The following is a 26,788-nucleotide window of genomic DNA, read 5'->3' as shown; positions in this document are numbered from 1 at the left end:
CACAAATGGGCACATTACCAAAGAATTTGCACCACAGAAAGTTTATAACAGCTGCCACAGAGAGACATTCTCAGCAGTGAAATGTGTTGGAACTAAGCAATGTACTTCTGTCACAAAATAAAAGTGTAACCATTTATTCTGACTCTGTCTTTAATCCCTGTGGGTTTAAGTAATTACCATTATCTTAAAAAATTGCAAATTAGACTGCAATTACTGTTGGTTGTGGCAGCACTGTTCTTTTAGTGAACAAATAGATCAAAAAATATTAATTGAATTCATGACCAAGCAACTGCAAGTATTACAACCTTATGCCAATTATTCACTGCAGGCTTTAAAGTCATGTTTAAATCAATGATTTTTTCATTGCCTTTGCTGAAAAGCAGGTCCCAGGCACATGAGGACAAAGCTGTAACCAAGGATTCCTGACATTTCACATGCTTTTGATCATGCCTGACTGCAAAAAAACCCCATGATCAGTCCTGAGGCAGCTGCATTGTGTGATAGGAGCTGAAAAGTCACGAGCAATAGAAATGTCTGCTCTGTACCCTGCTAATTTCAGGGTATTATTTATCCATAATATCTGTCACAAACCTGGTAGGAAATTATGAAACCACCTGTGGGTAAGTTACAGCCCCACAGGGGTAAGTCATGTGGAGCTTTGGGTGAAAACCAGCTTCAGATATGTGGAGAACTCCTTTATATGAACACATGGGAAATCTCCCAGCCAGAAAAAAATTCCCCAGAGAGGAAAAGCTTCAGGGGAATTGCTCATTTCCAAGTGCCCATTTCCTGTAAAAAATCCTTTGTGCAATTCTCTGGCAAAAGATTACTGTGCCAGCTGACCTCATTTACTCAAACACAAACATACTCATCATGATTACCACTCCTATATCCTATACTTGCCTCCCAGTGTAAAATAACATTTTCCCCAATGCCATTACAAGTTATTGATGCCAACCGGTTATTACCTTGTGATGCTCAGCTGCACATTGTGCAAGAACTGCACAAACAGAGAGGAATAATTTTTGAACAGGGTAAAGAGCTTTAATAAAACATCCCAATATGAAAATGACTGCTCAGAGAAAACAGGAGCTCCATGCATGCTTTCAATTTCCAATTTGGCCAAAAATCAGATTTAACTTCCAAACAGTGCTCTCCTCTACGTACAACATGGATGAAATGCTTCTGCTAGGAGAGATAATCAGATCAGTGCTGGGTATGCACAGGGATGATGTTCCACACACTTTCCATGCACCCCAGCCACCATTCCCAAACTCATTGTGATGTTCTGTGCAGCTCCCTGGTGAGGACTTGGCTGGGGAAAGCAGGAAGCTGACATACCGGGCCACCAAGACCAAAAATTGCTGCATGTGGAAAACTTAACATGGTTTATTAATTTCCATATAATATTATATAAATTAAAAAATGAGTGAAACCCAAAACTCACTAAAAATGGTGCTAATTCTCCAAAGCACATTTTCTTCCACAGTGCAAAATAATGGATCTGCTTCAGAAAGCACCACAAATGGGCAGATCTGTGGACCCACAACCTTAAAAGTTTTAACAATTGATAAATGTATCCAAAATATTGCCAATTCTATATTCAGGGTCTGCTCCAGAAAGGCAGAGCAATGAGACTAGCCATACTCCAGTGACTAAACCCTGTTAGGTAGGACTACCTGCTGCACTGAGAAATACCATCACTTGGATGGTAAACTAGATCTGACCCAATTAAGAGAATGGTCTGAGAGACAGAGGACCATATTGCTTGGCTCAAAATTGTAATAGCATTTTACAGTAAATTTCTGTTTCACTTTCTGCCCTAATCTTGCCTAAAGGGGACGGAGTTTCCCAGTGTAACGATTTCCTCATTCTCAGAGATGAGAACAGGGTTGTTCCCGAGTCAGCACTCAAGCCACATTCCCAGCTGGTATCAGTGGGCAGTTATACCACCTACAGGAATTGCTGCTCTGTCCCAGAACTGGGCAGTGCCCCCTCAGCACACTCACCGTTCCTGTCGATGGCAAAGGGCACATCTGTTGTGACAATCTCGTAGTTGCAGATCTGGCTGTACTGGGGGGAACAGTCCTCGTCTGTGGCCTCCACCTGCAGGATGCTGTCATAGATCTTCCCCTCGGTCACAGTGGCCTTGTACATGCTCTCCTTGAATGCTGGGGAAAACTCATTGACATCCTTCACCTGGATGTGGACTACTGCCCTAAAACAGGTAAGACATCAAAGAGAAAAAATTCATTTCTTGTGATGCCTCACTAACAGTTTCTTTTCAAAACACTTGAAAAGACTAACAAAACATATCCAGAAAACTCTGAGTACCTATTAAAATGAGGTATTACTGAATTTCTATGTTTAATATACCAAATTTAGCATCTTAATGTGGCACTGGGTAACAGTCTATTTCCACTACTTGTAGGGAGAGGACTTCACGGTGCTCCCTATTAAAATCAGTGTGCCTCTTAAAATGAACCCCAGCAGAAAGTCAATGATATCATTACAGTGTAAAATGAGCAAAGACAGGGGAAGAAAATTACAGGTCTTACATCTTCACTGCCTATAAATGGTTAGTTTATGAACATTCTTCCTGTTAAATAAGGCTCCTTGTGCTGATTATAATTATCTAAACCTTTAATTAGTTGCAGTGCTGTACATGTAACCCATTGAGGTCTTTAGTATTTAATGAGTAAACTCTAAAGGCCCTGCTTTGAAAGAATTTGCTCTCTAATTTGATAGACAGTGTAACAGAGGGACAGAGAAGGCAAAGGCCTTTCTAGATCAGTGGCAGAGCCATTAGCAAAGGTCAGGATCCCAGACAGTGCAGCTTAGTGTGGGGTTTGCTGTAAAAAAAACACCATAAGAAAGGGTAACAAAATCTGGTGTAGATGGGCCACATTTCACTTAGTTAAGATTAGACCCAAATTTTCCACAAGTGGAATGTACCAGCTTGTTACTGACATGAGAAAGGGAAACTTAATAAAATTAATCCTATAAGGCAAAACCTGTTTCTGTGATTTGGTGGTTATTTGATTTTGTAGGCTTCCTTCTAAATGTGTATTCTTCTGAAATATCCTGAAAAACTTGAGCATGCATTACAGACCTAATTTAATTTTTAATTGTCACATGTCCTGGATAAGCAAAAGGAAGAATGATTACTATAAATCATTTATTTAAATGGCTTTCAGCAAAACGAACAATTTGTAGAGCACTTACACATCTACATGTGAGTTAAATTTATCTTTAATGACAAATGGTCTGGAGATTGGTGTATGAATTAAAAGGATTAAAAGGCACTGTAACATTTAAGATTACATAGAGAATTGGCTTCAAAGTCAGTACCACCTACTGACCTTCCATACACTCCTCTTCTAGAGGATTTTAGTTCCTCTGAGACTTGCTGTCCAAAAGCTGAGGTCAGAAACACACTGTCCAAATGCAACACTGCTGCAGGTTATAGACATGCATATACTAAAAAGAGATTTCTCTTTTCTTAACATTTGAAATGAGGTGAAGAGAAAGAAAACCTAAGCAAAATTTGTAAGTATCAATTAAAAGCCATTTCCATGACCTGGACAATCTGTTTAATCAATGTATTTTATGTGAAAGCCAGAATGGAAAAAATAGACCAAAACCGAGATGCATTTTTCCACTTGAACAGGGATCCTATTAAAAGCTTTCAGTGGAACCATTGCAGAAGGGGTCAAACTACAGCAAACAAAAAATATTTTGTAAAATAAAAAAGGAATGAAAAAATAGATGGACTGTTGCAATAATGGTTCATCTTTGTTTTATTTGCTTTCTACCCATATAAAAAGGAGCCCTTCAATATACTAGAGAACAAACATGTGCCTAAGCCAAAAACCATATTTCTCCCCATTTTCACCCACTTGTGAGATTTCTTCCAGTTAGTTCCACCTGGTCCTGATCCACAGTCATAGGCCTGGATGATGAATGTATATTCCTTCTGCAGCTCACAGTCAATAGGACTTTTTGCTCGAAGTCGACCTTCCCCCGAGGTCTTGTTCAGCACAACAGCTTCAAAGGGCATTTCTTGTCCATGGATTTTAAAAGCACATATTTCACCTGTGAGGAAGAGCATAAAGCAAACATAACTGGGTGGATCTGTCTTAGGCACTGGAGTGACACTTGAGAAGTTCATTTATATTCCACATGCTGCTATAGATGGGGGAAACACAGACTCAAATATCAGTTTCTAATACATCCAAAAGGTTCACTACCATGTGCTTGTAGAGCATGACGAGGAGAGTGCAGCTTTGGGCACTTCCTTCTTCCTCTGTCATTACTAAATGGTTTCTTAAAGCCCCAGAGATCATTCCATATGGTACCAACAGCAATGCAGAGCTACATTATTTTTGAGCTAAATTAGGTGACTGTATTTCATTAAAGAAAATAGTAAAAAGAAAAACAGATAATATTTTAGAGGTGGTCTTTTTTTTAAGTGCTGTCACTACTTCCTTGAGCCACTTGAGCTGCCAAGTGGTAGCAGATGTTCAGTTTCTTGCAGTTTAGTTTCCCAACAGTGAAAAAACTAATGGTGCAGAACATGGGCACATTCAAAATGTATCCTGCTTTATTTGCAGTCATATGTCATCTTTGGAACAGACGTATTTGAAGGAACACAGATAAGTGTCCCTTTCGGACATCTCAGTCACCCACCCACATTCACACACTCATACATGAATGCCTTCTTGGCAGCAACCCACTCTGCCTCCAAACTGTCTCCTAATATAATAGATCCATTGCTTCCCTCAAAGGAATGCTATAGAACAAAACAGATGATACAGCAAAGACTAAAAAAAAAATTATTAGGACACAAAAGACAACATAAAGAATCTTATGAGAATACGAGTCTGGAAGGGGAAAACTCACCCAGATCTGGTGATCCCTTTTTTATCCTTCACATTAATAGTAAGGATATGCACACTGAGTTCATTTTTAACCACTCCATAATCCAACTTTAAAAATGAAATATTTATACAAAGACCAAAGTGACTTAAATATTTTTATGACACATTAAACACATGCTCTTTTATGAGCAAGTCAGTCATGGGACATGCATTATAGATTCAAAGCTGTCTCCCACTCACATAATCCTTTTCCATTAATTTCCAATTTACAGTTGCAGCCCTTTGGAAATCTCCTCGCCAATCATATCTGAGTCAACTGCCAAATTCTAAATTAACTCTGAATCTATGACCTCTAATTCAGGCCTGTCTCTTCTTTCTCTTTTTCTATTCTAATACACTGTTTATTTTTGTAGAAGAGAGCAGACAGTGGCTTTATAAAAGTGCTGGAGTTCATAATTGCTATTATGAGTGAAAAAGAAAAAATGCCAAGGGTGTGTGTGCAGGGAGGGTGGGGATTAGGTACTCTTAGAGTATAAATTTGTTAGAATCTTCCCTTAACCGCCACCACATAGGTTTCCCTTGACTGCAACAGGAGTTGAAGCTTTGCTCAGTTATACACTGACAATTAGGCAGATGAATCCCACGCTTCCCAATTGCAATCAATCCTATGAATGTCTTTACAGGACCAGCACACAGTTGTTTTAGCAATTATGAGGTGCCAGAAAAGTACATTAAGTATTTGCTTGGACATTTGCTTGCTCCAACCCCTGACTCAAGTGCATGAAAGAGCCACATGTTTCCCAGGACAAAGATGTGCTCTCTCTCTCTCGTTTACCCTCAATGAGCCCAAATACTTGGGCTAGAGAAGAAAGGGATTTTACCTTGAGAATCAGACTTTCAAAAAGATTCATAATTTGCTCATCTGTAAAAGCAGGTTCCACAATGTTTATGGGCTGTGCACAGGAAACAAGGCATTTGATTAAGAGAGGACTGAAGTGAAGCAGTTTGTTCACCTTTAATTGTGGGCACTGATCACTGAGTTTAAATCCCAGTGTTGTCACAAATATCTTTGGACAAATTATCTGAATTTCCTTGTAACTTAAAAACGAAACATTCCTCTAAAATGATATTGGGATTTCAGTTTTATTTTAATTGAATACAAAAAAAACCAGTATAAATGCTGGATGTGTAACAGAAAATACTATTTGTTGTGCTCTATAAAACTAGTCTTCATAGTTTCTTAATAAAGTTTTCCTCAGATGCACAATCCATCAACAGAAATCCTAACTTCAGTGTTTTGTGTTTATTATTTTATTGATTCACTTTTTGATTGCAAACAATACAGCATTTGCAGACATGCAAGCTACTGTTCTTTAAAAACAGAAATAGCTCAGGGCAGAAAAAAGTTCTCTCAGCCCTAATCCAAACATTTATGATCTTTTCCTCTCCAAACGCAGAGGCTTGATGCAAAGCAATCACAGAAGCAGCACATGTTCCAATTAGATCTCAGCAAATATTTTAGAAGTCTTTATATCCTGCTTCTATTCTAGACACTCCAGCTTTATATAAAACTCCAATTTTATCTTTATATCCCCATTTGCCAAAGATAAAATAATGACAGCTGCCTGGATATGGTGAGATATTTGTAAACACATCACAAAAAACCCACATACACTCCCAGAGTGTGGCTACAGCAACCTACTTATATGCAAACAACTGCAAATGTTTAGGTTTTTTTTTTCAAAAGAAGGAATCTACTCCTATTTCCAGAGAAATGAGTTAACACTGTTGAAAAGTGAAAATGTATAGTATCATAATGCTTCTTAAAAGGTGCCTTAATGACTATATTGCAAATGGAAATGGTAACAGAGTTGTAACAGCTCTAACATAGCAGAAAATCAAATAAGGTCTGCCTTTATACTGTGAGACAACATACCGACAGATGTGTACAACTACTACCACTAGGCATTACAAAGAGTGACTTTAAAATACAACAGATACTATTTCTCATTATTAATGGCTTTATTTCAACCCATCTGAGCTAATCCCAGACCTACACAATCCCAACGGGACTTGTGTCAAGCTTATCTTATTTCCTGGATTCTCAGGTAAATGCGGTTATGTAACTCATGGAGAAAAAGCCAACAGGGTCTCTCTCTCATTCAGACTCACCATTTATCTACATTCAGGACTTTGGCACCACCTTCCTCCCTTCTCCTATGAAAGGCTGGAATAACTAGAGTGCAAACTGGGACACTGCTTTCCTCACAACAGAAAACATAGTAAAATATTGCACTATGTTTCATTTGAATGGGTTTGGGAACAGGTAGATGCAGGATTTTCTGATCATAAAAATGGTGGTGGCAGTCGGTGATACCACAGAAAGGTAGAAGCACATTCATGAAATCCTACAGCAATTGCATCCAGGGTACAGGGAAAATCTCTCTTCTCCCATGGACAGGATGTACATCCTGAGGATTTCCAGTTGCTTCCTATAAAATCTTCTGGGTGGAGGGTTGAACTCTGCTGAGAGTTGTTTCATTTTGATACATGTTTTAACTAAATTCTAGACATGGTTTTATTAGAATCATCCAGACTAACATTAGCCATAAGGACCAATTTTAAGTTATTTGAAGTTGAAAGCCTTGATAGCGATCCACACATTACTACTGCAGAAATAATAATTATATATATTTTTCTGTTAAAATTAATGCCTGAAAAAACCTACTGACAGTTCATAATTTCTGAAACATAATCAACAAGTTTATCCACTGTTTGGAAATTGATAAAGACAATGTTTCACATTGAGTCACATTTACATGCAAGATTTAGTGATTATAAGCCTCAATCAATAAAATTGTACTAGAAAATACTGCCTTTTCTACAAAACACCAAACTCACGCTTCTCTCAGTAGAAATAAAAATTCTCCCATTCCTTCTTTAGTAACTACACAGACTCACCCACCTGAAATCGGTTTCAGAAGTTATTAAAGAACACCTCATGCTTCTTGGTCTTTTCACAGATACCTCTGCTTTTTCTTCAGCCTTCATTACAGTGAGAATACCAGAGAATGCAGGTGAAAAGCTGGGATCTCTGACATCTCACCATTTGCATCAACAGTTGATGCAAGGCAACAGTTATATGTGAGTCAGCAATCACCAAATGCTGGTTCATTGCATTGGATGAGGTTCAACACAGCCAAGTCCTGGCTCAGCACCACCCCTGCAGCATCACAGGCTGGGGTAGAGGGGCTGGAAAGTGGCCCAGTGGAAAAAGCCATGGGGGTGCTGCTTGACAGTGGCTGAACATGAGCCAAGTGTGCCCAGCTGGGCAAGAAGGCCAATGGCACCTGGCCTGTGGCAGCAGGACCAGGGCAGTGACTGTCCCCCTGTCCTGGGCACTGGTGAGGCCATACATCAAATCTTGTATTCAGTTTTGGGCCATTCGCTGCAAGAAAGACACTGAGGGGCTGGAGTGAGTCCAGAAAAAGGTGATGGGAGCTGGTGAAGGGTCTGGAGCACAGTTCTGATGAGGAGCAGCTGAGGCAGCTGGGGGTGGAGAAAAGGAGGCTCTGGGGAACATTGTTGCTCTCTACAGCCACCTGACAGGAGATTGTAACCAGGCAGAGGTCAGCTACTTCTCCCAAGTACCAAGTGACAGGATGAGAGGAAATGCCTCAGTTTCACCAGGGGAAGTTTCGATTCGATATTAGGAAAAAAATTTTCACCAAAAGGGTAGGTCAGGCACTGGAAGAGGCTGCCCAGGGCAGAGGTAGAGACATCAGCCCTGGAGTTATCTAAAAGACATGTAGATTTGGCAATGGTTTAGTGGTGGGCTTGGCAGTGCTGGGTTAATGGTTGGGCTCAGTTATCTTAAAGGTCTTTCCAACCTTAATAATTCTTAATTGTATGCTTAGGCAATCATCTGACTGCTTATGGAATAGAGTTTACACTATTGTGTTCAGGACACAAGTGTGTATGTGAATGTACACACATGTATGTGTTCCTGCAAACATTTGTTAATTCCAGCTACATTGCAAAGGGGTGGGTTGTTTCCCTCAAGTGCTATGAAATTATGCAGCTACACAATAAAGAGATGCTACAGAAATGATGATCACTTATTTAGAATAAAGGTTGCAGTTTTTTACTTCCTGAAAGCACATGAGTACCTGAAGGATCCCAAAGTGCACCAAAATCAAAGGCACAAAATCAGACACAAATCCACTCACACCTTGAAAGAGACAAATATTCTGTTCAGGACAGAGGTACATCAAGTTTCAATTCAATGAACGGACATGAATGCCATGACCAAGGTGTTACTATGACCTGCAACATTTTGTATATGAGTGACAATAACACTGCTTTTTCATTCAACAACTTAATCGAGCTACAGGGATCCATCCTGTCATAACAGAGGTATTTGACAATTATCACTAATGAATCTTCCTCATATACTACAGATCAACATTAGTCCACCAAGAATTTTATACAAGGTATGAATTTGCGTGGTATGACTTTCCTCTTGCTATAACTGAAACTGTCAATAACACTAAAGTACTCTCAGTATGAATCAAATGTGAGTCTTTAATGCTTTACATCTGTCTCCACATACAGATGGACATCCAAACACAGGCACACTGTTCTTTGAAAATCTGCCATCCAAGATCTCTCCTGGCAGTTGGGTGGAAACCTGCAAATAAGTAATGCAGTCAGATGTCTGTTTTCTCAGAAATGCAGCATGAATCCACCACGTGTAGTCAATGGCAGGTTTCCCAATAACTTTGTTTAGCATTGCTGTTTCTCTGATTTTTTAATCCATCCTTCCAGAATAACAGCTGTACACAGGTTGCTCTGCTGGAATCCTGCAAATATCTCCTGCAGTGCAGAGCTGCTGACCTTTGGAGTGTCTCCATGCCACTGGCAAGGTGTACTGCTCAGACAAGCTTTTCTATCACAAGTTGTAGCTACTGCTTCAATAATTACAGAACAGAGAAGGTTACCTTTTGAAGGAGGAAAGAGCAGTTATTTGGGAAAAGGAGACAAAATAATAATTAAGATGTGAAATATCTTTCAGGATAGGAAAAAAAATAAGGAAGGTGGTAACTACTGTATATGCTTTTCCAGCTCATTGAAGTCCTTGCTATTAAACTCATGCTGAGATACTAAAATTGAGCAGGCAATACTGAAATCACGAACAGAGGGAGGTATTTATATTTTAATATAACACCAAAAATTATTGTTTCTTCATATCTAATTTTATGGGCAACATGCTCTGTAAAGTAAGAACATAAATCCACTGCTACCCTCCCTGCTCTATGGATTTGAAACTGGAAAAAGGGGGAAACTGCACTTGCACTCGAAGTGATTCATTGTTGCCATAAGCTCACACCAAATGAACCAGACTTCATTCTTCTGCTGAAGCAGGGATCCATTTTTCAGGATAAAAAAGACAGTTCTGTGGGCAGCAGCAATGTCTGGTTTCCTCCTGGCTCCACAGTAAGTTTCCCAAGCAAACCACTTCAGGGCACGAAGACACTCAGTAGCAAAGCGCCAAAAAAAACCACTCTACAATTTTATTTACATAAATCTTCTTTTCAAAGGGTAATTTTTCTGGACACACTTTGATTGCAGCAATCACATTGTTCTGTTGGAGTAACCTCACTGCTTAGATGCATAACCCACCACACTCAGATCTGCACAAGAGATCCCTGCACTGCAGCTTAAATGATGGAGAACTGATACATGTTTATTTGAAAACTGCAACAGAGATAGAATAGAAAAACATGTAACAGGGAATAAAGGTTTGTGTACATAAAGATGTGCCTAATTAAGTAATGACCATATATTTCTCAAATGCCCTCCATTCCAAAAGCACAGAAATATAAAATATTGCCATTCCTTCCTCTCATAAATCAAAGCCATATCAGATTAATGTTCTATTACAAATAATATCAAACATTACTTAACCTTTTCTTCTTTCTGAAATCTGCAAGACTCAAGAGGGGAAAAAGCCAGAAAGCATGATTTTAAATACATAATCAGTGTGTGGGGCTCCATGCCCACCTGCTCCAATGGAATGCTTGTGTCAGCCTCATGCTCCATGTTTGCAGTTACCCCATGGGTTCAGTGTGATCCAGGTATCCCCCACACACTGAACATAAACAGCTGCCTAATTCAGAGAGGAAAGTGTAAGGCACAGCACAGGCTCTTGGACAGTTACATGGGCATCACTGAGAAATATTTGCCTTGGCATTTTTAGAATACCACATTATAATGAACCACTTAAAAAATTAATTCTGCAACTGTGCAGTTAAGCCTGTAAAAAGGCACATTGCTAAAGGAACTTTATCCCCCAGGAGCTAAATGGAGCATAATCACACAGTTCCCAATTGGGCCATTTTCTCATCTCCTTTTCCACAGGTGTCAGTAACAATCAGAGACACCCATACAGGTCATTGCCTTCCCACCACTGCCAGCATCATTTGAGATCATTGTTCACTTGAGGCTGCAACATCTGCAATCAGTGACTGCAGCAGATGAGACATCGCTTTGCTTCAGACAGACATCTTCCAGTAAACACAGAAGTCCAGATGCTACCACTGTCCTAATTCCATGTTTGTGTCTGAAAGATGGATCATGAAGCTATTTCACCTCTAGATTAGTGAGATCTACACCGAGAAAAATAGGAGATAACTTGGCCTAGTGAGGCCCTGACCCAATTTATGTGTATATCCTTTGAAAAAAAAGTGGACCTATTTTTACAAGAGCGACCTAAAGGCCTCTGCACATAAGATTAAAAAGGTTATTATATTGCTTGCAATGATTTGTAGCCACTAAGTATTACCAAGCTGTTAAAATGCTAAAAAAATATGTGAAGGTAGCTAATCCTGTGCCTAGATTTTCAAACAAAATAAAGACCTGCTTACAGAATTCCTAGAGTCCTATAGGAAAACCTAATACCAAAACTTCCTGCAGCAGAATAAGGGCACCAACATGGCCTGCTACATTTGGCTCCCTTGTGAGATATCCAGAGATAAATAAGAAAAAGAACAGCACCATGTCACAGTCAGAGCAGAAAATCAGCAGCTGTTTAGTCTATAGAGGACTCAGCAGACTGACAAAAAACCTTACTTTAATTAAACTATATTCCTTAGGGCCCTATATCAAGGCAGACAATTTCTGAGATAAAGAATCTTGGAAAATGTTGCATATTAAAATTATTATTCCCCTGAATAATTTTAAAGATATTGTTTTGGGGCATAGTTGGCTAATTCAAAGCACAAAGTGAATGATCAATTGGTTTTTTGATTCAAAGGCACGAGATGGACCTACCTTGAGAACTAAACCAGGAACTTTGCACTGGCTAGCACAGAATTTAAAAAGTGAACTCAACCATGCAAATCAAAGGAAAGATAAATAGTAGGAGCTAGGGCTGTCCTGCAAAAGTAATAACAATTATAAAATAATTCCAAATATGTAGACCAAAACAGAAACTACTATTTAGGCTTTACAAAAAGTGAGGTAGAAAGAAAGAACTGATTATTGGTTGTTATCAATGGAGCTCATCCTTCTTCCAGCACACCATTATTTTGAGATAGCATTCCCTTTTTTTTCCCCCTCTCAGACAAGTTGATGGCAACAAGATGCCAGTGACAAGTGGGACAGAATCACCTGAGAGCAATGGGTGGTCCCTTGATGCTGGGGGCAGATGGGGCTCTGCAGACAGTCCAGCAGCTCTGGTGGCCCATTGCCATGGTGCCAAGTCCTGGCAGTCTCCTGCCTGGAAAGCCTGGAGTGAGAGCACTCTGGACGTGCCTATGGGAATTGGAAAGGACTGCAAGATCCTCCTGTGATTTTCACTCCTTTCTCCCTTTTTCTTTTTTTAATTGAGGACCAAGAAAGTGACTTTTTATGAGAATTTTCTCCAAAGTGTGTAAGCAGATATGTCGGGTTTGCAAATGTAAGCATTAGAGAGGTGCAATGCAAAGTACATTTGAATAATTGTGGAACTTACACGGCATTGGCAGCCTATGAAGTGAGTTAAAAGAAAAGAATGGAGTTTGGATCTTTTGAATGGCTTCTAATCTCCTGTTAACAGGCACAGTAAAATATGTCAGAGATGCATTAGGTGTTTCAGAACTGTTTCACCTTATGCCCATGGAAACACATGTGAGAGAGAACACCATTAAGTGAGAGGTTAGAAAAGGGATAAAGTGCTTGCACATCCCCAAGTTTTCACTCAGCTGTTTACTCTGCTGTGGCCTCTTCTTTCAGAAGATTAAATAAAAATTTTAGGAACATTAATTTAATCTTGGCATGAAGCCTGGGCACAAGGGTTTAATCTGTGCATCCTGCAGACATGCAGCAAAGTAGAGCACCGAGTTTAATTGTTACAAGAGTACCATATGTTTCCTCCTGATCATGGCTTTTTTTCATTTGGTTTTACTTCCACTTGTCTGCCTTTAAACAATCTGAAATATCCAGCTCCTAATGCAAGTTCATAATTTGAACTGGATCTCTAGACATGATGAGTTACTTTGGACACAAATGCTTCTACTGCAAAGCATCATCACAAATGAAAAGTAACATGGCCCAAATTACAGCATCTGGCTTTTTATCAGAATGGAAATCATATAGTGAAGATAATAAATTCATCAAAAGAAAAAGTAAATGCAGATCTCACTAGAAGATCATTTGCACTCTGATTTATGTGGACACAGAATTACTATTGTTATTTCTAAAAAAATATATTCAGTTTATCTTATTCCTCTGAGCCTTACAATCTCTTCCTCTTCAATTCTGTACAGTTTATCTCTTACCAGCCTGTTAGAAAAAGAAGTGCCAGTGCCTTTTTATATTGTGCTGGCATAAGGTTTCTCCCCACCAGCACCAACAAGCCATCAGTCAGCTCCAGCCACTGACCACAGGTCAGCCCTCCAGTAAATGTCTGCATTTGTATGAAGGAAAGGTTTGCAGTGATTTGCCACTCACAAGGAGTTTTTTAGACACAGAAACCCAAGACTGCCCAGCACAGCTCTGCGTAGGACAGCCTTCCCCTGCCCAATATTTTACACATTAGAGGTGTGAGAACCTGAGCTGTGTGAGCTGAATACCTCAGTACTTCCAGAGCTGCCCTGGAGCAACTGCTACTTGACATCTTGTTCCTTATTTTCAGCTTTTCACTCTGCTAAAAACAGCACAAATACTGGAGCAGTGCAGAACCTCAGATTTTCATGAGACAGTAACTTAGACCTACTCAGAATTTAGAGATCCTTGATTTGAAGGCAGGACTGGCAGCAACAAGAGGTCCTGATAAATTCTGTGATTCAGATGGGACTCCAGCCACCAGAACCATTTCAGAAGCACAGACCTGTGGTCCAGTATTTATAATGGTAGGGGCTGGTGTGCTCCAGTAAATCTCAGGCTGATTGCAAACATCACTCTTTCATGTAGTGTCATGATTAGTAGTAGTATAAAATAACTTTTCCTATATAGAAACTTAGTTTAAGTTTTTATCCTCTCACTGACAAAAAAATAACTATAATGGATATACAAACTGCAGCTAAGTCTAAAAATACAGAACACCCTTTAAGAACTCAGTTGTAAAAACAGGAACTCTGTCCCTTCTATGATTTTACAGTGGGATATCTTGTTCATATTAATTATTCAGCAATGAAAGCAGGTTTGCTTTTTGAACAGTAAATTCAAAGCCACAACGAGCTCAGCGTGGTGGTGTTTGTGCCTTTTATCATCTAACCCACTGAAAAACCCGAACTATTTGCTCTGTCTCTTAGATGTTACCCTATTTGTTGCCCTCATGCTTCCTCTAGAGCAGGAGCTACACAGAGGGCAGCAATGGTGCTGCTCAGCAGCTTGGAAGATGATGACAGCCTTTTTCCTGATGTGGAATTACAAACTGGTCGAACCTTTCCATGAAACCAAATAGCTGTGTCAGGATAGCTGTTTTCAGGGAAAGGTCAGATTTTCAATTCAGTCCTCTCAAAAACCCCATCAGCACTGCAGAAATGGCAGGAGTATCAAAAAAATCCACAAAATGCTTCTCCTTCATTTAAATTATATTGTTGATAAACAATATTTTTACCAGCTCCATTAGAAATGTATCATGACTTTGTTCTTTCTCTTTGATTTCTGCTCCCTCCCTGCTGCCCACTTCTGGCTATGTTAATCTGAGAGGTGCTCCTGATATTATACCCAACTGCATGTTGGGCCCTTGTTTTTTAAAATCTTTTAGTAAAATTACTCTTCCTTGTTTCTTTATACATGTAAGAGACTGGGAATGCCAGTCCTTCTGAAAACATGCAGCATTTGTTTCTTTTGGCATATTTTGCATCTCAAGGAGTTAAGACTTCTGTGGGAGTTTTGAGAGGTCTGAATTTAATTACAGACATAAGTCTTTGCACAGCAAAGCCTTTTAATGTTTTATAATGTGAACTCCCAAGGACAGCTCTGTAACTGGTTTTTGTGCAAATGAGATGCCACATTTAAAAAAAAACCAAAACCAAACAAACAAAAAACCCAAACCAAAACAACAACCAGATTACCTGATGATAGAATTGAACTTAAAAGAACAACCTGGGTTTTTACAATTATTTACAAGTTTTGCATTGATGTCAATGGCAAAAGGCAACCCCTTGCTGAGTACTGGTGAAATAAACAATTGCTAAAAGCTAAATTAACCTTGGTTAACTGAAGTGCAATAAAACTAAACCTTGTGGCACAGAAACAGACACAGATCTCACAGTTACCAGCAGCTGTTCTGTACAATATCGCTGCTCTTACTGAGAAATTATTTTCCCACTTAGTCTGTATTCCATCCTCACTTTCTTTCCAGAAAGTGAAGACCAAAGCTTATTTTTTATGCTTTAAGAGCTATGACTGAACTTTCATTGCAATTTAATGTTTAATTTGAAATTAATGGAATGAAGGATGCAACTATTAAAATCCAACATGTGTAATATAAAGCAATAAAAATGTAACACCATGAAAATTCCACAATAATAAATCACTTCAGCAATTCAGAAAGTGCAAATAAATATCTATATAGTTTCTATTTAACTGCTCCTCAAGAGTGTAAAGAAACAGATTATATTTGCAGTTTCTGAAGTAAATTGTAATATTATTTTGCATATATCTGGTAGAAAACACGAAGTATTTAATCAAGATGAGAAGTCAATTCCAAGCCTGTTTTGCAGTTACCACTCAACCCTTCAGTGGTGTCTGCAGTTAGACCTTCACAAAAGGCCAAACAGGACCTGGCTGTGGCTGCACCACTTTGGGAATGCTCAGCCCTGGGAAGCAACCTCTGTGTCGACACAGTTTCTAGAACAGACATTTACGGACCTGAACTTCTAGGTGACAAATATGTTTTTGGAAGGAGGAATTAAGTAAATGCTTGTCAAGGTGTTTGTTGGAAACAGTTTCTCTGTTAGCTTTGCCATGAAAATACCCATATATTTTGGAACATTCTGATTTAATTTAAAAAGTGCTGTTTTCTCTCTGTGAATATGGTGAAAGTTATCTTCTAGAAATGACCAACAATGGCAGTATTTTCTGTACTGTTTTGTTTTCTTTCCTCCAAAGTCATACCTGCTTGCTCTCATGACACAGAGCCTCTTAGAGTTTACCCTCCTTTTAGCCCTGCAGCACACAACTAACACTGAGTGAACTGGATCATGCTTCTTCCTGCTCATAATTAGCAGACTTGTTTACTGAAAAACTCATTTCCAGATATATTGAGTAAACGCTGATCCTCAGGACTTCACTGCAAACTGCAGGTGGTGACAAAGCCTAAAGTCCAGGCCATCTGTCATAATCATAGCTGAGCTAAATAACATAATTGGACAAGTATTTTTAAGGGCATATTTTGAACACAGAGGGATCGAACAGTTGTCAGTGAGAACCCAAGGAATCTTTAATCACAGTAAATACTCAGATAAAACATTTTGTCTCTGTAATACTAGGCTGAATTTATAGATGTAATAGTGAAAAAAAGCTTGTTATTTGTTTGCAAACGGAACACAAAGGGAAATAATGAAACAGAGTGACAAACAGCATATTGCTTTAAGAACTCAACTATTCTTCCTTTGGTACAAATGTCTGTTTGCAATTTTGACATTTTGTGCAAAATATACACTTGGAACAGTTTTACATGGGCTAAAGTGCCCTTCCTGTGAGAAACTGGTCCCTGGCTTCACCCATCCTGTGACCTCTGTCCCTCAGGAGCATTTCAAAGGTCCTTCTACCACCACAGATCAGGGTAAGAAAACCATTCTGACAGATCTGACACCCCACAGTAAAGGAAAGCAACACCCAGAAATGAAATAATAAGGGGAAGCAGCCATGCTCATGCCAAGGCTTTTGCCTGCAGGGCAGAGTTGCACACAATGAGATGATGGGGTCATCTCACAGAACTTTGCAAACACCTGGCAACAACTTGGAATTTGGACTGAAAATTTCCCACTTGTATATCCAGTGGTTGTCCTGGCTGTTCCCTGGGTCACTGGGCAGGGTGTTCTCCTGTGCACCAGAGGGAACCTGGAGGAACAGGGTGCTCTCAAGCAGGCAAATCTCCCCTGAGAGTTCTGCAAATAGTCCAAAAATGCATTAACATCACTTGTGTGGTTAATGAAAAATAAGCAGCAACGACCCTAGTCATCCTCCAAGTGTTGTTCCATAATTAGTACATTATGACTGTCAAAATTACTTATCCAGACACAATGATGGCTCACTTAGCAGATTATAACTACTTAACCAGCCATAACTGCACAGAGATATGCAGCTAAGTAACCCCGAAGAATTTTGAATATTATAGGTCTGATAAATTAGATGATAATGAAAGGAAAATCATTTAAGCACTTCTCATTTTTCACAAGTTGTGATTTCCAAACTATCAAGTATGCCAACTTTTACATCTACAAACCACATTCTGTAAAGTGGGGGGGGAAGGTTCCCAGCTGTGGCACTAGCACAAGTGTGTGTGATGGTATCTGCAAGGAATCCAGCTGGCACGTTTCAGGTAATGTAGCAGCTCCATCTATTCACTGGAATTCTGGGAATTCTCAGAAGAATGTGTGTGCGCACTTGTGTTTACTGCCAAGAGCAGGTGGAAAAATACTTCCAGTTAAAAACCAAATATTCAAAAATTCCTACCTCAAAAGGAGGTGAACCCTTGGTATCTGCTTATGAACCTCAGGGAAGTCAGTGACACTGAGGAATAATTAGAACTTTGATTAATCATGTGCCAGGTTTGGTAGGTCATTTGAAATGGTTTCTTCTGGTTTACTTTCCACAGTGGAACAAATGTGCAAACATTCAGGCATTGACACACAAGCTGCTTCCATGACTGCCCTCTGCCCTAGCCCACAATTTCAGGGATTCCTTTAATTTGTGTGTGGGATGGAGCAGTAGATGGTAAGAGGGCAAGAAGAATCAAATATTTTATTATAAACATCATTGTTTCTTTTCCACATCTTTTCATTCTTGGTAAAAGGCAATCAGGTAACAGAACTAATAATGATTTTTTTTGTGTTTAAAGCTGAACTGGATGATGCACTAGATCTCTCTCATATCAGTTCATTCATAGCATTGTTCCACTGACCTCAGGAAACTGCTCTCTGTGTTTACAGCTGTAAGGGACTAAAATAAACACAATAATCCCCAACGACAGCTGCAAATGAGACATTTTGAGTGGAAATTTCAGAGCGTTAATGCCTTTTTCTGATGTGAACAACACAACCACACTCATTGTTTCAACACTGCAAGGGTGAAAAACTGTGCAAGTCTCACTGTGCAAATTCAGTGGAGATCTCAAAAGCATAACTTAAAAGTTATTTTTACCAGTAGCACTCACTAGTGCTCTGACTCTGACCTATAAATCAGACAAACATGAATACAACCACACCCAAAAAGTGATGCTGTTGGCCACAACAGAGGGATATATGGATGTTTTTACACAGTATCCACAGTGTCTGCCCCTGAATTATATTCTATTAGGCTGAAAATAGAAATAAAATATGGATGTGGAAAAGATTATATTAAGACATAACCACAGCACTACTTTGATAGGAGATTTGGAAAGATCTTTGACAGATTGTGCTATCAAGGAATGAGAGATGACTTTGCTTTGATCACAAGGCAAAAAAAGAATCAATAAAAATGGTCACAAAGTCTTTAGGTAATATGAGAATTAAAACAGTGGAATCACAAGAACACAGTTCTACCAAACTGATGACAGAATACATACTGCACATATACTGGTAGAGTGAGAAAAGCTGTATTACATTGATTCTTTGCTCTCCAGAGAATTTGCTCCATGAAGCCACCAGCCAGCCTATGTTTTGTTAGAGTATCAAAAATATTTAGTCACAATCATCCTCCCATACTTGATTTCTACTCCTGAGTGGCACTGTTGGTAGAATAACAAACCATGCTTAAGGTGGACACTAGTGCTGGCAACAATTATTCTGATACTCCACCTGTTTTCGACTGTGTTCTGTAAAAAATATACGGCTTTATATATATATATATATTCAACAAGTCAGCATAGCTTTCTGGATTCTATACTAAAATTGCTACTAATGCAGGAGAACAGAGATGTATTTAAACTGCATGATACAAATTCCTCACTCCATCTCTTTTAAAAGCATTCTATGATACACAGAATTGCATCAGAAAGAATAGTACTGGATGAGGCAAAACAAGAAACTAAATAATGCTGAAAGCAAACCTTGCAAAGCAACACCTGAGGGGGCTCTGGAAGAACAAGGAAAAGGTTATCAGTGACATTGCTGCTTCCAGCCAGGGTGAACAAAACTAACTGCCAGGCTGAGAACAAAACCCCAAAGATGACAGAAAGCTGTTGAAAATCCCTGTAAAAGAGAAATAGAGAGGGTAGGGACCAATCCAGGCTTGTCAAACTCTTATGAAAAAAAGGAAACCTGCGGTTTATGGCCCCAGTTCTTCCTCAAGTAGGGCAAAATACCAGATTTTAATGCTGTTAGAGAGACTTTTCTCTTGGAAAGCATCTCTGGTAGAGGAACTAGGGAACAAGACACATATGCAGATTCTCTCTGAGCCATCACACCATTTTAAAGAAAACACAGAAGCTGTGAGATTTTCAAGAGTCAGAGCCAGCAAAGCTATCAGGAACATACCAAGGCAGTAACTGCACAATTTTTAATATGCACATCATGGTTTCCTGAATGTAGACACACATTTTTGGAACTACTCATGGTTTAAACCAGATAAAAGTTCATATTAAAGTTCCTATTTACAAAGATGATTCCTAGACCCTCTTTTGTTTTGTTCATAACTTTATTGGCTCATCTGTTTCCCTGTTGTGACTTCTAATGTGCTGTCTTCAGAAACATCATCACAATTGGTTCACAGTTACAGACACACCAGCTCTGAGAACAGCAGTTCTGAGCCACATTTTTTTCAGTGTTCAATACATTTCCAATAAATGAGATGGTGGACTGTGCCATCTAAATTTGACCAACTCTTCATCTTCTGAAAAAATCAATATTTGGACATGTTCAATAAACCTGGCAGGTACACTCAGTCCCAGGTGCAGAGACCATGTATTGGCTGAGCAGGACTTTCTATGACATTTCTTACCTAGTCTGAAGAATTCCTTAGGGTCATACTAGACCTGAGGACTGAGACACAGGTCCTCAGTTCTTCCCTGCATGACAGTTCCTCATTCTGACAACTTTAGAATCCTTCAAATAACTTTTCATAAAGGAGAGCATTGTGAAAATATGTTCACTGATGCCTTCTGCAGGACACATTCATGTTTCCAGCAGAACATAGCACCTTTCATGTCATTTTTTCATGCAAAGGCTGCAGTCAGAGCATTCACTAAGATCTAAAAGTAAGATGCCAGAACTTATCCCCAGGTCTGTGCCCAATGCCAGCTTTTTAAGGGCTTTTATAAAAGGGCATGTTATTGTATGGCAAGTGTGGGAGCACAAAAGAGATTGTTCTTTCTTACTATCTTGCAGTGGATAAGAAAGATCCAGACATACCATTCCCTCCTCTGGATGAGAGGACAATCACACTGACCTGGCAACCTCACTCCCTGTCAGCAACTGAAGTTTTACTAAGCAGCATCTTTTCTTCCTTGAAAACAAAACCAAACCAACCAACCAAAAACTCCTCAAATAAAAAAAAAAAGGATAAAAAAATTAGTTTAAAAATACATGGGAAGGAGAAGACTAACCATTCCCACTGGACCCATTCAGCCTCAGATTCTCTGTGTGACGGGTTAAGCAGTCATTCATTGATTTTGTTGTTTTTCTGGTAGTTTGTTTGATATGGTGTTTGATTTGTCAGCTCACTCTGCTCTGCTCCAACTACCTAGTTTTCTGTATCTGCCATTCCTTTGTCTGAAGTCAGGAAAGGATCAAAGGCTGACACGGCAAAGAGCTGGAGTGGCTGATCATGGGCAGTGCATGGCAGCCAATTATTTCATGTGGGTTGCTTCAATTATTCAAGTCCCTCTTCTGTTGTTTACCACCTAGTGAAGTTTTCTCTCCACAGCTTTTGTACAAGCTGATTTAAAGGCCATAAATACAAATAATAGGCTGATGCAGATTAATTGAGGAGTTGGCTGACTCTTCAAAGCCCGACTTGCTACAGCATTTCATATTCACACCACAGAGTTCTGCCTGAATTGAACAGTCTCTCATAGCAGAACACTGACTCAGATTGCAAAGAAATTTAGTTGCCAACTTCCAAATGATTTTGTTCTCTGTCAGCATTACCTTAACAGCTTGGCCTCACCATTACTTTTCAATCTGCTCTAGCTGACAGCAGTGAAAGGTGCTAATAAAAAAGTAAAAAGAGGTGAAAAAACACACGGGATATAAAGCAGTCACAGCTCAAAGACTTGGGTTACTCATTTTCTCCCTCAACAATCTATCCTGCTCAGAATAAGAATTCAAGTACATTATGGCTCTGAAAATGAAAGAGTAAGCTGTTTTCTCTCTCCTAAAAATAAAAAACCAAATAAAAAACCCCACCACACCAATGTAGGACGAAAAAAAAAAAATCATGCACAACATCCATAGTCAAAACCTACTAGGGAGATAAGAAGTTTGTGGTTATCATAATGGTATGACACTATCTTTTAGAAAGTGGTTTTTGTGCTGTTCCCCTCCCACCTTTTTTATTTTTTAATGCTATGAATTTGCATTATGCCCAACAGCCCCCTGCAGAATTCACAGGATGGGTGGACATCGATTTATCTGCTTTGAACCAACTTCCCATCTCTGGGCATTACAGATCTGCAGACCAGAGAAATGCTTGACTTTCAAAGGATTATTGGGAGAATGCATTTTAAATGACTCATGAAAATTGCTTCACAGGAAACTCTGCCAGCAGAGCTTTCTACCTCAAAACAGCCACCAAACACGTCCTGAAGTAGGATTGTCATTAAAAAGCTCATTTTTCTGTGTATTACACACCAATTCTTGACTACACACAGGTGTGGATCTTCCAAAGAAAAAAACCCATATCACATTCCTAGGAAAAAACATCCCTCTTACTGTTTCTTTTTAACCACCTTTCAGCTTCCAATCAGTATGGATTTAATGTTCTCTCCAATATTACCCAGGACAGTATGAAATAAATTGAGAGTTTTTCTTCAGATAGAACAGAATCATCTTCGTCAAAGAATGATTCAATTCTTTGCTCTAAATATAGTTAAAGTAGTAGTAAATGCATCTTATCAGTTCAGCTACTCTGGATTCATTTTTCAGAATAGATTTCTGCTTATAGTGGTATTTATTTTCTGGTTCTATCTAAGTTTTCCTCGTGAACAGTTTGCAGTTTTGAATCCATTTATCCATACCAATTTTCCCTAAAAGACTGTAAGCAATATTTTGCAGAATAGGAAGAAAAATACAGCATCAATGACTTAAAATGAAATGAAGCCACTAGAGAAACAGCGAATTTTACCTGAGCCACTGCCATTAGAACAGCATTTTAAAGCTACTGGATATTTGCTATTTCAGAACAGATGCCTTTTTTTTTCTCTAAACCTTGGTCTCACCTGCTGTGCTATGGAAATCTCTGGTCACAGAAATCATCTAAGATACAGTATTTCTTAACCCCCAGGCTTCCTTAGACCTCTCATGGGATGTTGACTGGAAAGACACAAACCTGGTCTTGTGGGAGGCATCCCTGCCCATGGCAGGGGGTTGGAACTCGGTGATCTCTAAGGTTCCTTCCAACACAAACCATCCTATGAATAAGGTTCTGACAAAGAGATCCTTGACCCCAGAAGCCTGCATTCCATTAATATGGAACATGGACTTCTGAGACTTAGTCTAATAGACAGCTGAGTAATAGCAGGAGTTCAAAAAGGAAGTTAAATAAATAAATAAAACAGAACAAAATTAAAATAACATAAAGTATCCCGACCCCAACTCAAAATCAGTAACAGAATCCCAAAGAAAATGAACACATTTGAGCACAACTAGAACATAAACATAAATTGGGCATAAGCATCTATCAGAAATACTTTGATAGCACCAGGACCATTTGCATACACAAGGTGAGGAGCAATTAAGCCTGGAACGAGCTCATCATAAACAGTGTCACAGATTGTGTTCCTCATAAAATTTGGGAAAGTATGAACATTTTCACAAGTCAGAGAAATCTTGCAGCTTATGGTCGTACAGCACATGTCACTGATGCCTCTGTGTGCTGGATGAAATCAGTATCACCCTCACCTTTCTCAAATTAATAGCACAGAAAGGGCTAAACAGGGAGAGATGACACCTAAAGGGCACTGTGAGCTCTTCCCACCAACAACCCATGGGTGAGGACAGGAAGCACTCAAATGCTGCAGAAGATTAAATAAATGAACAAACTACAGCTAAATTGTGGGAACTGTGAGCTTTCTGAGGGTGGCTTTGCATCTACAGGAGCTGGACCTGCTCTGGTTGCACCTCCAGTCCCCAGAACACGGCAGGGAAGACTTGGCCCAGCCTTGAGACTCGGGCTTGAGGCAAAGGGATATTTTGCACTGTCAGATTAAAACAAAGCTTAAACAGAACAGGATCATGGCCCACTGACCAGGTTGCACTTGAGAGCACAGCACCTCCTTGCTTTGGGCAAGTGGAACTTGTTCAGTCTAAAGAAATACCTGGATATTTACATAAAATTCAAAATAGGGATGGGAAAAAAATCTTTGTCAAACAGAATATTTGAGGAAAATTTTGTTTTTCAGATTGGTTGCTTTCACTTGTTGAAATGTAAAATGCACTGTAAATCTCTTTTCCCAATGGTCCAGCTCATAAACTGAGAGGAAAAGAAAGGTATTTACAGGCTTAATACATAACACAAAATTTCTGTAATATGTTGGTGGCACCTGTTATTTTATTTATATGGACTATAGAGAAAACACTTAAGGGTGCTGTTTAAATGAAAGTACTTTAAAAACAAAGTAAAATTTCCAAGGAGGAAGTTATAAAAATAAAAGTATGAGGGGGAAAAAGGAAAAGAGAAAGTAGGTAACGAAATGTATTTCAAAATAATCATGGATTTTAATTTACCATTTAATTAGATACTCCACAATGGGGAAAAAATGAGATGAAATGTGCAGTGCATTAGGGGAAAACTATGCACAGTTTCAAATTACAACATGGAAAAATGAGCTTTTTTCCATTTCTATGCAGTTGAGTCTGCACAGTAATACATATTTTAATATTCAGCTTCAAAGGAGTGCCCTTAATGGCAGTGTTTCAGTTTTTTCAGGAAAGACAGATGAGAACTAGATGGAATGGAAACATAATGGGAATTCTGCTATGCCAAAACATATATAATTCAATTAGCACACATGGCTGAAACCTCAAATGAAACTAATGAATTGCAATGTCCAATATGCTTTTAAAACAAGATTTAAACTAAGTCATTATTAATGGAATAATTAATGTTCCTAGTAATTGACAGGCTCTGCTTTAGTTGCCATTAATTTATTCTGTTACATGACATGCTGATCTTTAGTATACAGAGACTGAGTTTGATGTGTGGTTTCCATTAGGCAGGAAAAGGTTAAGCAGTAGATGTACATGGACATTTAAACCAAATTATGTTGCAGCAAACCAGTCAATATTTGCAAACTACTAGTTTTGTTAATAACTCTCTCTACTCCATGGTTTGCCTTGGTGGATGGCACCTGGGAATAGGTCACTGCCTTCTACTAACGTTGCAAAATCTTTTCAATGCTTTTTCTCTGAGACACTCCAGAAGAGTTTATACTGCCCAGTAACCTACTGCATAGCAAACATAGTCACTGTGTGGGCAGAGGTTCTAAAGGCACAGTTCAAACTCTTTCAGCTATGGCCAACTCCCACCTATGAAAGAGAAAATGCAAAAACAAATGCAGAGATTTCAGTCCATTAAATTGAGGGTCAACATTTACTTATCTAACCCACCAACCAGACACTGAAATGACAGCTCTGGAAACAGGGACTCATCTAAAACTGCACAGTTCACAACATACACAACAGTGCAGTCTGTCCTGGACCGTGGAGTCCTGGCCAGGGAAAAGGAGGAAATCAGTCACAGTTTCCAACAGCAAAGTCACCTGCTGGAGGGTCCAACTGATCCCAGGTAAAAGAAACAGCAGACTAGAAAACCCAACCTGGTGCAACTCTCCCAGTCACTCATGATGGGAAGGCTTTTGTTTCCATGGAGAAAGGAATATACCATGGCTGCCTTTAAATAGCTTCTTTTCTGTGTGAGAACATTAACTCCAAATGCTAGAAACAAAGATATTTCATTTGTGAATTAAGTATTCATAAATGGAATATTCATTTATTAATATAATCCATTTCTAACTGTTGTACTACTAAAAAAGTAGCTTGAAAGTATAGAACTCAGCCATGAATTGTAATTACAGTCTATCAGAGTCTGGGTTTCACTCTTCACCTTTATAAAGTGATTATTTCACAGACTAAATCACTGCTCTCTCAAAAAATGTGTTAGAATTCCCTGATTTGGACTGTCACAGAGCAGAAAAATCCCAAAGCCAGCCAGCCTGGTGCCTTGGTTCATGGGTGGCTCTCCTGCAGTGATTGGATGTGCTCATGCCCAGGTTAAGAACTGCAGCGTGACCTCTGAGCAGGTGCCAAGCAGGAAGCTCCTCTGTGCCACATGCAATGCCAGGGGCTCTGCGTGGCTCCAGGGAGCAGTTCCCTGTGGCACAGAAGTGGTTCTAAGGGGAAGTTGCCTGAGGGGGTAGCAAGACCTCGTCCACACACTCTGTTCCTGGGGGAAGGAAATGCAAACCTGCTTCTCTTTACCTGGATCCTCTTGAGCTCACTGCTGTCATTCCAGGCCAAAATGATGACAGCTGTTTGTCTAAGACATGGGGAAGTCCACAAATGTTTCACCAAAGCTCCCCAGGGATGGAAAAACAAAGAACCCAAGTTGCCACTTTTTTCCAAATGCCATTACAAACAAGTTAGTCACTGAGAGCAGCAAGAGCTGATCTTACAAATCAGCCCTATATTTTGACCTGAATAAAAGAGTTAACTATTGGGAGAATGGCTATGTTCCTGCAGAACGACAGACAACATCCAGCTGCTAATAATGCAAAACTGTTTTCTTTCCAGGAGGTTTACATAATGAACCATATTGAAATATAATTTGTCTTTAAAGCATGACAAATCTGATATATTCTCTCCATTTTGAAATCTATCATTAAGAGGTCACTTGTCTTGAATAAAACTATGTGGGAAATGAAGATTATTTTAATACTGCTGGGGTCTCTTAAAATCAATAAACAAAAAGAGAGTTCTCAGTGTCCAGAGATAAAAAGTGTGTAATTGTTGAAAAAGAAATGTCAAGATACACCCTCACATTATGGGCAAATATTC

General features: G+C 39.2%; 1 protein-coding gene across 2 annotated transcripts in view; it reads right to left on the bottom strand.

The window, feature by feature from the left end:
• Positions 1–26,788, bottom strand: part of CLSTN2 (calsyntenin 2) — a 324,990-nt gene that overhangs the window by 80,604 nt on the left and 217,598 nt on the right. For both annotated transcript variants that reach the window (XM_071566208.1, XM_071566207.1), the window contains exons 3-4: positions 3,900–4,095; positions 2,010–2,218 (exon numbers count right to left, since the gene is read on the bottom strand). In XM_071566208.1, the coding sequence (XP_071422309.1) occupies positions 2,010–2,218; positions 3,900–4,060 (370 nt within the window). In that variant the 5' untranslated portion in view covers positions 4,061–4,095. The remainder of the gene's footprint in view (positions 1–2,009; positions 2,219–3,899; positions 4,096–26,788) is intronic.

Source organism: Pithys albifrons, chromosome 11 (assembly GCF_047495875.1).
Source record: "Pithys albifrons albifrons isolate INPA30051 chromosome 11, PitAlb_v1, whole genome shotgun sequence".
NCBI classification, from domain to species: Eukaryota; Metazoa; Chordata; class Aves; order Passeriformes; family Thamnophilidae; genus Pithys; species Pithys albifrons.
Note: the sequence above shows the minus strand (reverse complement) of the source record. Positions and strands in the feature narration are given on the sequence as shown.